This window comes from Patagioenas fasciata, chromosome 8 (genome assembly GCF_037038585.1).
Source record: "Patagioenas fasciata isolate bPatFas1 chromosome 8, bPatFas1.hap1, whole genome shotgun sequence".
In the NCBI taxonomy this organism is placed as follows: Eukaryota; Metazoa; Chordata; class Aves; order Columbiformes; family Columbidae; genus Patagioenas; species Patagioenas fasciata.
The window spans coordinates 29,572,523-29,585,941 of NC_092527.1; the positions used below are offsets into that span (position 1 = coordinate 29,572,523).

The window sequence follows — 13,419 nt, forward strand, 5'->3', positions numbered from 1 at the left end:
GCAAAGGGCAGGTTAGATCCTTGGCCAGGCAGGCAGCAGCACGGAGCTGCAGCAGCACTGGAGCACACAGAGGGCTGGGGGCTACACGAGATCTGCAAGAATCTCCAGCAAGGCTTTCTGCGCTCCTGTGCCGCGGCATCGGAGCACAGCCCAGCCTCAGCTAACAGAGGGGAAGGCAGCAGCAGGCTCAGGACCAGCACCTGCCCCAGGCTGGTTGCCCAGGGCTGGCAGATCCAGAGGCCCCAGACCTGCTGAGCACCCATTCTGCAGCAGTGAGCACTGTCAGGCAGTGCTGCTGTGTGCGTGAGGAAGGAGACCCTATTCCAGACCAGGCTGCCTTTCAGGAGTGCCAGTGACACCAGTGAGCTGAGAAGCTCCAATGTTTGCGTCCACAAAGACAGAATGGCTTTGCAAAGCCTGCTGTGCCCACCCAAAGGCAGAGCAAAGCATTTCAGGGCTGAGCAGTGGAATGGGGTTGTCAAGCCCTTTGGGATCCAAAAGGATGAAAAGGGATTTTTATGATTGGTACCTTAATGCGTCTCTGGATGGAGCTGATGTCAGGGCGTTCATTGCTGCTACTGTCCAGATGCCTAGTTACAGGCGAGAAGGTAAATACATGGTGTGAAAAGCCTTTCAGAACCAGATACTGTGGGATGGGGGCTTGGGGGAGGGAGGCTGGTCTGGAGGGGAAGGTTGGTCTCATGGGCAGAGCCCAGGCTGGGTCAAATCTCTGGCAGCAGTGCCGCTAACCCAACCCCAGGGGTTTGTCAGAGACACTCATTAGCTGTCGCTAGGCTGGGGGAGGCAGCAGGAAAGTTGTCAGTGTTTGAGCACTCACTTGTATAGCTCAGCCAAGAAAATGTCCAGACTCTGCAGCTCTTCAAAAAGGGCTGGAAAAATCCAGAAAAGAAAGGGCAAAAAGGTAAGTTTAAACTGTTGAAAGCAAAAGGGCTGAAAGCAAACCCCCCATCCTGCCCACTCCCCTTGCACGGTGGTGGAGGGACCGTGCATCATGGAACATGGCACCTTGCAGCCACCCCACAGGCAGAGGGTTCTAGCATGCTCTGTGCCACTGGCAGAGCTTTGGGCTTGGTTGCTGGTTCCCCCTTTTGTTTTTGAGGCTGAACCTTCACAGCCATCATCAAAACCTTCCAACCAGCCAGGGGGCAACTTCATAACCCCCAGACCTATTTACACACCAAAGGGCAAACCTGGGAGAAAAGCAGTACTGCTGGAGGATGGGAAACACACAGCACTTCATCAGGAGAGCAGCAGAGGGAGCAGGAGGGAGGAGGAGGAAGCAGCTGGTGAGCAGGGACTCCCTGCAGATGGGAGAGCAGTCTAATGGCTCAGGCATTACAGGGACAATAACCTGGGTGTCTTGTCAGATACTTTTTACTGGAGAAGCCAGAACTCCACACAGACAAAGGGGGAAGGTTTTTGGAGCAGGGTTATGGATGAGGAACAACTCAATCCCACCCAGCTGCAGCTTCTCCCCCAACCAAGTCAGTGCTTGGCTGAACATGTGCAGGCAGCTTGGGAAAGAACACAGGAAAGGCCTGGGACCCCGAGGCCAGCCCACGGGAGCTGCCCCAACTCCTGACACCAACACCCAGCCCTGGGGAAAAAGGCTCTGAAGGACAAGGCAGCAAGTGGGGGTGACCTCTCCCCTGCACCCCTTTGCCCCACCGATCTCGGGGGCACAGCACCAGCCAAGCGAGAGCAAAGCCTGGCCTGCGGCTTGCTACTGACCGCTTTTGTCTGTCCAGACGTGCAGCTCCTGCGCCAGCTCAGGGATCACCAGAAAGGTCCTCCAGCCCTGGCGTTTCTTGGATTTGAGGATGTCTCCAAAGATATGGTCTCCGATGTACAAGATATCCTTCCCTTTGGCCCCCAGTAGGTCACAGACTGTGTCTGAGGAGCCTGAGAGAGGAATGGCATGACTCAGAATGGGGAGCCCAAGGGAAACGTGTGGCTCATTTCAGAGGGCCAGGGTTAGGGACAGAGCAGGTACATTTTGCTCCCAGAAACCTCCACTGCTACACATAGCACCTCTGCTTGGCCATGACAGCACGGGGCACTTCCCACCTACCTGGGAGTTCACCTTGGGGCAGCTTTGCCCAACACACTCCTATGTGAACAGCAGCAGCAGAGGGACAATGCTGCTTCCCACCTCATGTGAGAGTAATGGAGCCCTGGGCATCACAGACAGCCCTGTGCATCCACCCACAGCCCTCCCCTAGCTCAAGAGACCCTCTAAGCGTGGTGACAGCTGAGGACATTGCTTTGGGCCAGCTGCAGCTCCCCCATCACCACAAGCCCTGCAGTGGCATTTCCCAGACTCTCCCAGGCAAGGAAGAAAAGGGTGTTTGAGGAGGAACAGGTCCATTTCTTCCATGCTTTGGGCAGCAGTGATGATGGAGAGCTGCTGGAGGGGTGTGCAGAGGGCACGTACACTATGCTTTGGGAAACACAGCCGTGCCTGGGGCCTGGCATGAGTCCTCTCATGGCCAGAGTGGCTGAAGGCCAAAGGGGTATGTCAGAGCCACGCCACAGGACAAAAAGGGTTCTTGCCTCACCTCCTGAGTACACGATGCCATGCTGCAGTGGGCCAGTGTAGGTACCAATCTTCAGCTTCCCAGTCACCTGAGGAAAGAGATATTGTGTTAGTATGGATCAGCAGTCTGGATCTTTTCTGTCCTATTGATACTGTTTGTGTCTCTCACTCCCAGGCACCCTAGAGGTGGCTTTTCACATTCTTTTCCTAATGCCACCTGCAGTACATTAGGGAAGCCAGCAAAGCCTCGAGATCTGCTGCGTCCCAGGTGATGGGGTTGCTCAGAAATCGCTAAGAGGAGAATCCAGCTCACCATCTCTAGGGCAGGTCCTGCCTAGGCACTTAGTGCCTATTGACACTGAGATGTCACAGAGGAGGTGCGAGAGTCCTTCCAGCCATAGAGGTGACCTCCATGTGCCACTCACCGTGTCCACCTGCCGCAACACGGTGCCTTCCCCGAAGAAGAGGGGTTTTCGTGCATCCACTAGGATCAGGTCGAAGTAGGACTGCCATGGCTGATGGGCGCTCCCAGGCTGCAAAGGCAAAACCAAACCCCAGAATCAGGCACAACACAATCAACCACAGGGGGTTTAACTGGAGTGTCACTGGCCACAGCCATAACCTTGTGACACTGTTGGTCCATCAAAATCCCCTTGCTCATGCCTCATGTGGCACGATGCTAAAAGCACTCCCCTTTCGCAGCAAGCCCTTCCCAACCCAGCCAGCTGTGAGGACTGAGGATGTGCTGTGAGACAGGAGAACTGCACTGAACATCCATGTCACAGTGCAGCTGTCATGCAAAGAGATGCTGTAAATGACACCGCTGCCACCATTTCTGAAGGTGACATCAGGCACAGACCCAGACAGATGTGACTTTGCAGTTTCAGCCTTACAAGGCCACGCTGGTACATTTGCCAGGAGTGGGAAAATTCCACAGAGCATGGCTCCGAACCACAGTCCTGCCTGAAGGACACCGGGTGTTCATGAGCCCTTTCTGCTCCATGCAACCGCTCCTTCTGACATCAAGACCGCAGCAAGGACTTTTTTGATTTACCAATTGTGGTGATTTTCCATGTTCTGAAAATTTCTCCCTTGGCCATCTTCTACCTTTAGAGCATAGTGTGAAAACATGTCTTTTGAGTGAGAGATAGCCTCCCACGGGGAGACTGAGAAAGTAATATAAATTCAGCTCTCTCTCAAAAAAGTTGCAGGGCTGAGTTTTGACCTCAGAAAACCAGAAAATCATGATTAAAAATTTGGAGATATCATAGTCAAGGCACCATCATCCATAAATATTTCTGCTGTTTTATAAAACTATTTCCTTTGCTTAAAGTTTCTTTTTTAACAATTATCTAAAACATTGTGCAAGATTTCTAATAAACCTGGCTGCAAAATGCGACAGTTAAAACGTGTTATCACTAAAATAATATTATCATTAACAGAGATTACTGCTTGAGACCAGATGATGCCTCTTTTCTCTTTGTTATATTGTATTTGCTTTGATCCTATTCAAATAGGACACAAAACAGCAAGTGTATTTTAACCAGATTAAAGCAACTAATCCCATGCAGCCAATGAAGCAGGATTAAAATGCTTTCCAGCTACACAGATAATTAGGCACATCAAGTCCTATTGGAACTGCAGGCTAGAAATCACATACCTTTGGTCCGTGTGGAAAATCAAACAAGTAAGTCATAATTTTCTGAAAGACAGAAAGAAAGTATTCAGAGATGCATTTTAAAACATGCATTTATGTAGTTATTAAAAGCATATTCTTCTGCTTTTATCTCTTCAGGTTCCAGAACTTTATCTTCAAGATTTAAAGGAAAGCCAGCATAAGATTTGGAGATAAAACTTATGGATGGAATTTACAGTGACAGGAATTAAAACTGTAAAATTTATAATCAAATAACACATTTGCCGCAGGAATCTACACACTGCTTCAGGTGTATCTTGCAATGCTTTAAAATGGCACATACATATTTGGATTAGCAGTGTTGCAATATCCTGACATTGACCCGGAGTTGAAGTAAACATGTCTGTTTCTGCAGTACAGCAGAGAGCCCTCTTAGACTTCTCCAGGACCATGGCCTTGGTGAGCTGTCTGTACTCAGAACAATCTCACTTCAAAGGAAAGTTCTGCATTTTAAAGGATGCTGGAATCTAAAATGAGAATCGCTTTCTCTTTCAGCCTTTTAATTGCCGAGGAGCTGAGTGAGGCACAGAGGGACTTAAGCCAGGTCCATGCTAGGTCAGTAGCAAAACCACGACTACAAAAGATGACTCAAGACTTAATCTGCATTCACCACTAAACCATCCTACATCAAGCTTAGAAAACACCTGGTTCTCCACCAGAAGATGTCCTACCAAAATCCATACAAATGAATGGCTGGGTTTTGCTTATTCCATTATACACCAAACACAATAATTCAAGCAGGACTTACATCTGTGTATTTATAGTCACTGTTTGTGACGAGAAACACCTTCCCAACTTCATTCATGCGGCTGAGCAGTAGTGGCAGCTTCCCCTGAAAGCCAAGGGACATGAAAGTCACACACGGAAGCTACAGAGATTCATCAGGGGCAAAACACTCTCAACTATGATCCCACCAGACAAAAGAAAGCAAATCAAACCAACGAACAATCAAACCCATTTGTTTTTCACTGGCCAGAGCCAGGCAAGCTTCTACTCCCTTCCACGCAATACCCTCCAGAGCACGGCCCAGGGGAGGCTCAGCAGGGTTGCGGTGCCTTTGCCAAACTCAGCGCCAGGGACCCTGTGCTGCTCCCACCGATCTGCTTGGTGCCAGGCACGCTGAAGCAGCTCCACCAGCTCCAAGTCTGTTCCCGAAATGGGCCCAGAGGCAGGTGAAATCTGAGCTCACACGAGCCGCAAGTTGGAGCTTATTATAATTCCAACCTCAGATTAGGGAGAGTTTATTCTCGGGGCTATTTTTATAGAATCATAAATCTCAGTCCTTTGCCAGAGTAGCTGATTACCTCACAGGACAGTTTCCTAAGAATTTTGCAGGCACGTAACTAGAAACAAGGTTAACTGCTTTAAAGTGATACTCTACTGCAGAGCTCATCTAAACTAAAGAATAATTACACCATAAGTGGTCCAGAGGGGCCTCACACACTGCAGAGGGCAAAAGCAAAGGAACCAGTGGAGCTTGCTCAATCAGATGTGCTGAACACACACTTTGGGGCTATTAAGAGACTGGACACTGGTGAGTCTTTCAGGATCTTTCCCTCAGTGCCTCATGGTTAAATGCATGTAACATTTTTGTTAGATGGCTAAAGAATATTTCTGTCTAAAAATATGCTAATTCGTTGCTTTTTAAAAAGAGGTCTGCTTGGGCAGAAAAAACATGGTCAGGGAACACAGTTGCTTTCACCACCAAAAGAATCAACACGAGCCTTGCCAGCATATTCACCTGTGTCCCATGATAATGTTTCCTCTGGCTTTTACATTTTACGTAAAAAAAGTGTACGTGAATACGAAATCACGTGGATCACTGGCTCAGAATAAAGGCTGCATCCGAACTTTCCACTTTGTCTTTGGTTATTACAATAGAAATCACAGCGTTATCTGTTTCGTGATTTAGTAAAGCAAATCAGCATGTTTATTTCTTGCCTGCTTACTCACTCCAGAATGTCACATAGCACAAAGTAACTTCGCACTTACATCTTTCACCACATACTTCTCCAGATTCTCAAGGGTCTTTTCCTTGAGTGATCCCTGAAATAGAAACAGAACCCAGTGAGGTAACGGAAACTTATGATGTAAGAGACATCAAAGTAATGCCAACTTTCACACTTCAAAATGCTGTGAAAGTACAAACCAGGGCGAATCTGAACCAGTGACTCTAGAGATGAGAGGCTTTGAGTAGCAGGGACCATCACAAACTCAGTGATCCATCGATTCCCTCACCATGGTAAATAATCCACTTCAACAGCATTTTAACCCTTTCAGAAGGGAATACAATAGAAACAAACAAAAAATAGATTTGCCATACCAAACAAGACAGTCAACGACCTGTCTCCAACACTGACCATAATGCTTTACTCAAAGGCCAATTCCAACATGTATCATACAACACTGCGTAAGGAAAGAAAAAAAGATTCCTGACTTCTGCATGGCTAAAAGGACCACCACAAATACATCTGTGAGCAGAGTTCTCCTGTGATGGTTCTCCATCCCTCCCCAACAGACCTCTTGAATGAGAAAGAACAAGAAAAAACACATCTTTAACCAGATGTTAATGCTTACAAAATTACACTTTAAATTTGTGCACAAGTGTGTGAAAAAGATGAACTGCCTCTCCACTCTAAATAGATAAGAGTTTATCTGTTTAATGCAGGTACTTTTCAGACAACATAAGATAGTACCAATGTAAACTATTTACAGTAAAAAGCTGTTTTAATAATTAGGACAATGTACAAGTTGTGGACTGTAAGTGCAAATAATATCATGGCATCGCGTTCTAAAGCCCATGAATTACAGTACAGAAGTGGAATCTGAGCACAATAAAAAGGAATAGGAAGCCAAGACAGATACACTTCAGTACTAGGAGGGCAGTCAAGATCTTGACTTACATGCCACTGTGATTTATTATTTGCTCACTAGGCGGCAAAGCAGGGCTCTTGCCCAAAACTGGAATAACACATCTTAACTCATGAATTACACACCAGTCTCTGTAACTCAGTTACAACTACAGACGTCCCAAGGAGTTCTTGCAATCACCTTGTAATGAACCCAGTCAACAGCATCTCTGACATCCTGGAACATACTCCTGAAGGACATGAAGAGGTCTCCATCTTTAAACCCAGTTTCACAGCTGTGAGGAGAAAGAAGAGAGATTGTAGCGGCCAGTCATAGCAGGTAAGAAACACATCAGAGACAGTTCCAAATGTTTGGAGCTTGTGTTTTCACCTTACCATAATGGTTTCTTATTTACTACTTTACTGTGGCTCAGAGTTGAAAGAAGGCTACAATAAGAGTTTAACAGGAACTGCGTGTTACCCAAGAACATTTGTTCAAAATCTACGGATGCGAGCTCCTAACTATGGGCCTGTGCCTCCACAGCAGTACTACAGCTTTCTGTCACTGCAATTTTTATTTCTCCTCCACAGTATTACAAGAAGGAAAAAAGACTGGGACTGTGCAGTTTGCAGCATTTTACAGAAGATGAATGGTACTGAGAAAATAAGCAAAGGGCTGTTCTTCCTCCCTCTTTCCAACACTAAAGAAAGGGGTGCCATGGAAATCAGCTAAATGTAATACTCACTGCTGAGAGGAGGAACTGCTTCTATGTTGAACAGTTAAGATTTCACATGAGAAATTTCCTCTACAAGATACTGTGGAGGTATCTTTGAGATACACATGAGAGTTTGCATCAGAAGAAATCAAGGAGGATTAAATAGAGCTGTATTTATTATGACAGCAACCATCATGCTTGTCCTGAGAGAGGACACTTCACCCGATGGATTCTCAGTATAAACAGTTGTCCTGCTCCCAGGTAAAATCCCATTAAACCTTTGCCTTCCGCTCACATAATATGTAAAGATGACCCATCACATGAGTCAACAGCACAGCAGCATTCACATTTGCCAGTTCAAACCACGGCTTGTTTTTATGCTTATACCTGTTTGAAAGCTAGGTAAGTACTCATGTTGCACAAAGAGCCTTTTACACCACACTGTGCCTGCACATTTCACCATTAAGTGAGCAAAGTCCTCAATTATGACATGAGGGACTTGTGGTAACTGGCTGAGGAAATTTAGCTTTTCAGTTACCAGTTCAAATACGGCTCCAATGGACATAGGTTCAAAATGAGCTCTCTGGTGCCTGTAATCACTCTGTAATAAGTGTGTGGTCTTAGAAGCTGGCCCAAATACCAGCATCAGTCAGGATGGTGATACTGATATATCCTGCGGAGACCTTCATAACCAGTCTCTGCTGTACAAACACATCATCTTGTCACCACTAAATTCTCTAAATGTCAGAAGAATACGAGGCCTGAACTTTTCCCCACCAAAACCACTTGAGGAGCCTCCACTGATATTAAGAACAGCTCCATCTGTGCTGTATCGCTCTTTATAACAATCATCTCACTGTACTATCAGCACCTCAAACCGGAGGGAATACGTACCTAGTGTACCGGTCACAGTTAGTAAAGAAATCCACTAGGCAAGCCAATAGGTAGGTCTCTGCAAAGAAATAAAGCAAGATTTTAAAACAGGGACAACAGCATACGGCCAGCTAAATTTGGGCCCTGTGCCTGAAAGAAGAAAGTTAATGCAAAAAACCCAGCAACAGATAAAGAGAGTAAAACATTAACAAAGCTTTACTGGTTTCAAAGGCACAGAAACAGGCCTGTGTTGGCTCACATTTTACTCACCTGGTAGATTGAATAATGTGTTCAGAATGTAAAACCTATCTGTGTCATCTCTCTGGATAAATTTATTTGGATATTGATCCCGTGTTTCAGGCCTGAGAATAGATAACATGAAGAAGAATGAAACCACAAAAAATAATGAGGATAAAATGTTCTGACCAGCAAAACACAGTTGTAGCAGGTTCCATTAACTAGAATCTGTCGTGCTTTAATCAACACCCAGCTCTCCCACACGCACTAGCAGCACAAGAGCAAAACTGCATCCACTGGCGTTCTCTTGCCCGTGCTGGCTCCGGCAGAGTCAGGCACAAGGCCCTCACTGCTGAGTCAGCAAACTGAACAGAGCCCACACAGGGAAACAGAGCGGTCAAGAGTCCACAACTCAACCTTAAGCCCCATCCTGCTGGCTATGAGAATGCCTTAAATCATCTGCACTTTCATTGTTTGCTTATCTTAAACTTTCCTCCACTTTCCATGTGTTGCTTCACACTCCCCCGAGCAGCTTTCAGCAGGGGAGCGCAGGGCTGTGCTGCAGGAGGCTTGCCTGGGGCCCTCCACAATTAATCAGCAGGGTGGCGATGACTAAAGTCATTTATTCTTGTTTCCTCCATTTCTGAAGCTTCTGAAGATCAACTTTGCCTCAAAGAGGAACTTGAGTGCATATACAGGGGCTTTTTCTAAATTCTGGCTTCCCAGTGCAAGGACTTGCAGGCCTGCAATGATCAGGCTTGTCACCTTGGGAGCCCTGAGCTGGCCTGCACTCATCATCCATCCATCCATCCATCCATCCATCCATCCATCCATCCATCCATCCATCCAGGATACAAGGGGATTTGCCAGGACACATCAGGCATGTAGCACTGTCAACCCGTCTGCTTCCTAAAGCACCTTCTCTGGGGTAAGAGAAACAAGCAGCCTGGGAAGGCTGCAGGAAATGGCATGTGAGGCCTCACTTCTAACACCCTCAAAGGTCAGAAACACAAAGGGGTAGAGCAACCTTGTTCCTTCTCCAAGCTAGTTCAGGCCTTGACCTTTCTTAGTAATGGCTGTGGAGTTAACAGTTCCACAGGGCACAGGTCCTCTCTGCTCCCAGGAGCTCTAGCACAATGGCTTTGCCTTAAACTGACAAGCTGCTGATGTTAAACTGTGCCAGGACAGGTGGACAGCCTGTGGATTATACCATCAACCCCTTCCCACAGCACATTTTCTTCTATTCCCGGCACACTGCAGATGTGCCTGTGCCGGCACAGAGCTTTCCACTATAAATACCCTGGGCTGTTGCTGTGTCTGGGACCCTCAGCACATCCCCAGTCAATCTGAGAGCTGTAGGAACACCAATACAACATCTGCTGTTAGTGGAGTCCCCCCCACAACTCCTAATGGAATGGGTGCTCTGAGGATCAGGGACACAAAAGAGCTTATTAAGTGAAAAAGATCAGCCACAAGTCAGTACTCACCCTCTGAGGAAATTAAAGCCATGTGCACAGACTAGAAGGTTCCCATAGGCATCAACTTTCAACAAGTTTCCATAGTGGGTATCAAACACCAATCCTCTGTTAAGAAAACAATTTAAGATATGAAGACACGCACATTGTAAGTGGTGAACATTTTAATAGCACTTCTTTCCAAAATCAGCTCTAGAACAGCTTGCTCACTTGGCATGGGGCATTAGAACAGAGTTGCTTTTATGCAGTTGGGGTCCCTACTGTCTCTCTTACCTGGCTGCAGGTGAGCAACAGGAGCCCAGCATTGCCAGGTGAAAGGTACACCCAATCTGCTCTCCATAGACTTGAAAATGGAACCGTTTAACTGAGCAGAGGCTTAGCGATGCACATCCCAGGGAAGATGGGGACCTCTTCCACAGGGTCACGAATATGACACCTGTGTTTGTGGTTACCTGACAGCCTTGCTGGGCTGCAAGGAAAAGCGAGGTGTGGTAAAGGAATTTTTTCTCTCTTTTTCATCGCTCTGTCACAGACAGAACCAGATGGGGCATGTAACTATTGCGCAAAAATGCTTTGGACATTCCTTTTTCCAACTTCAGCAAAACTCTGTCTCACTTATCTAGTAGCTTGCACCTGGAGAATACAGCCTTCCCACAGAGACATCCCTCTGTTCCCTCCCTGGGATGAAGGCCATGGGTTTAAAGGACTCCTCATCGCAAGTTTGTGAAGCGCTACTCTCTTGTTATGAGCATGGGCGCACCCAGCAACAGTCTCGGTGTAGAACATGCTGAGAAGAGGGAAGGAAGGAGGCTGCCAGAGTGAAAACTGGAGCACCAAGCCAACAGAACCTCTGGTCCAGTCTTCTGTAAAGAAGCTCCAAAGGAGCCGAAAAAGCAAAATCCAGCACAGGCACAAGTGGAAACAACTTAGAAGTACAGAGTTAGATCAAAAGCTTTGTTTAAAACAAGTAATGTCCTTTTTTATCTCTGCTACCAAAAGACAAAATGTAATAATTTAGTAACTTTGCGCTCTTTACTTTTGGCATTTGATTCATCTAGACAAGTCAAATGGATTGGTCCCAGTCTTACTGTTGTTTGCTGCAAGCTTAATTTTCAGGATGTCTTATGCACCAGGACACTATTAATTAAAATAATTAAAGATAAATATTCTGAGACATTCCATGGACATTTCATGGACAGTAAAGGTTCCTTCTCCTCTTGGTTTTGATTTAACTTGCAATCCAATTGTGTCTGTGGTGTCTTAGCTTTGAAAGGTTATTTTTGGGCCATGTTTTCAGCAGGCCTCTTTTCTTGCACTGTCCCACTTTGCTGGCATGGACGCACGTGCACAATGGCCCTCCACATACTGGAGCAGTCTGCTTCCTTCCCCATGATCTGTGGACAACCACAAGCTTCACAGGCACAACTCTGAAAACTTGGTCTCACATGGTGCCTACGAACTTTATAGAACAAATATTCAAGGCCTAGAGCAGGCTGGATCAGTATCTGTAAGTCATTTACCTGGTAGGGAATGCAGGATCATACACAAAATTGAGCAGCTCATGAGGGTATCCAATGGAAACTAATCTTTCTACGGTCAGGTCAAATCCAAGAGATTCGTATTCAGGGGATTTATACACTGTACCAAGATGAGATTTCAGTTAGAAAATTTTGGAAACAGCTAGGGGGTTAAACAAGAAGGCAGTTAAAAGTAAAGTACCCATTTGCCCTCCTCCCTCCTCCACATCGCACACTCCCTTCTTCGCTCCTGCCCTTCGCTGCCTTGGGTCCCCAGCCTGGAGCCACAGTGGGATTAGCTCATGTCCCAGGACTGCAACCGAGCGGAGCCACAGTTCAGGTTTCAGCAGCAGAGCGCACCAGATGAAATATCCGTAGGTCTATCACAGCTCTCCGCATCAGGAAAGCATATTTCACACTGCAGCTCCGCTCCCTGCAGTCCTGTTAGGCAGATGCACCAACACTCCCTGTTCCACCTGCTCCCATCAGGTTTTGATTTGCTGTGTTTTTGCAAAGCTCAGGAAGAAACCAATAATTTTGGGAACACATGTATCTATGGTTAGAAAGCCTGAAATGCATCACTGCTGTGCTACTGTTACTGCTCTGGATACAATCCCAAAGCTTAGTATTTTCTCCAGATTTCATCCCAGGGGAATTTATATTTGCTGCAGACTATGTTAGCTTGAAGGTAGAGCTGTCAAGTTAACATACGACTTGTTTGTTAATAATACCATATGGTACTGTAACAATCTGTTAGCTATTACCCTGTGCATCAAAATACTATTCTTTTAAGCAAGCTTACTGTTCTCGCATTTCAGAGGAGCTGCTCATCTGTGACACACACCTTAGCCCAATGCAAAAGACTTCAACCAAGTCATTCCTGCCATCAGGCCTGTCTTCTTCCTGCAAATGACCTTCTCATGTACTGGAAATGTTACTGCTTAATCAGATCATTAAATTAACATTTAAAAGGAAATGTCTGTGTTTTTATGACAGATGGACATCACTGTGTTCCTCTGACAGTGCGTTCACATTTCCTGCATTTCACTGTCTTAAATTTGTTGTAACAAGTCAAATACAACCCTTGAGCACAATGAGGGTTACCATAGGTTCGGTAAAGCCCAACTGTCTCAAACACTTGAATATTTCAAATTTAGCTGAGCAAAATACAAAAATGTGCAAACTACACAGCAAGCTCATTAGAAGACACACTGTTTTTCCTGAGAGAGATCTGGCACATTTATGGGCCTCAACATATATATTAATACACATTGTCTATACTGCCCAAGTAATCACCATAACATATATACTGTGCAAGACAGAAGATCAATCTGAGACGAGAAAACAAATATATAAAATATTACAAAAATACTAAAAAGGCAAGGACAATAGAATAAACGAGACTGTCAAAAGACTCAGATTATAATAACTACGATAGAGGGCTCCCGTATCTCTTAATAATCTAAAAAGCACCAGAATCCTAAGAATTAATATTCCCC

At 45.9% G+C, this 13,419-nt stretch overlaps 1 protein-coding gene across 4 annotated transcripts in view; it reads right to left on the bottom strand.

Annotated features, from left to right (window-relative positions):
* NT5C2 (5'-nucleotidase, cytosolic II) overlaps positions 1–13,419 on the bottom strand; it is a 62,146-nt gene that overhangs the window by 2,158 nt on the left and 46,569 nt on the right. For all 4 annotated transcript variants that reach the window (XM_065843104.2, XM_071812113.1, XM_065843105.2 and 1 more), the window contains 13 exons: positions 11,924–12,041; positions 10,416–10,511; positions 8,962–9,053; positions 8,713–8,770; positions 7,305–7,398; positions 6,246–6,299; positions 5,002–5,085; positions 4,218–4,259; positions 2,983–3,090; positions 2,580–2,646; positions 1,753–1,923; positions 839–890; positions 530–590 (listed from right to left, as the gene is read on the bottom strand). In XM_065843104.2, coding sequence (XP_065699176.1) covers positions 530–590; positions 839–890; positions 1,753–1,923; positions 2,580–2,646; positions 2,983–3,090; positions 4,218–4,259; positions 5,002–5,085; positions 6,246–6,299; positions 7,305–7,398; positions 8,713–8,770; positions 8,962–9,053; positions 10,416–10,511; positions 11,924–12,041 — 1,097 coding nt within the window. The remainder of the gene's footprint in view (positions 1–529; positions 591–838; positions 891–1,752; positions 1,924–2,579; positions 2,647–2,982; positions 3,091–4,217; positions 4,260–5,001; positions 5,086–6,245; positions 6,300–7,304; positions 7,399–8,712; positions 8,771–8,961; positions 9,054–10,415; positions 10,512–11,923; positions 12,042–13,419) is intronic.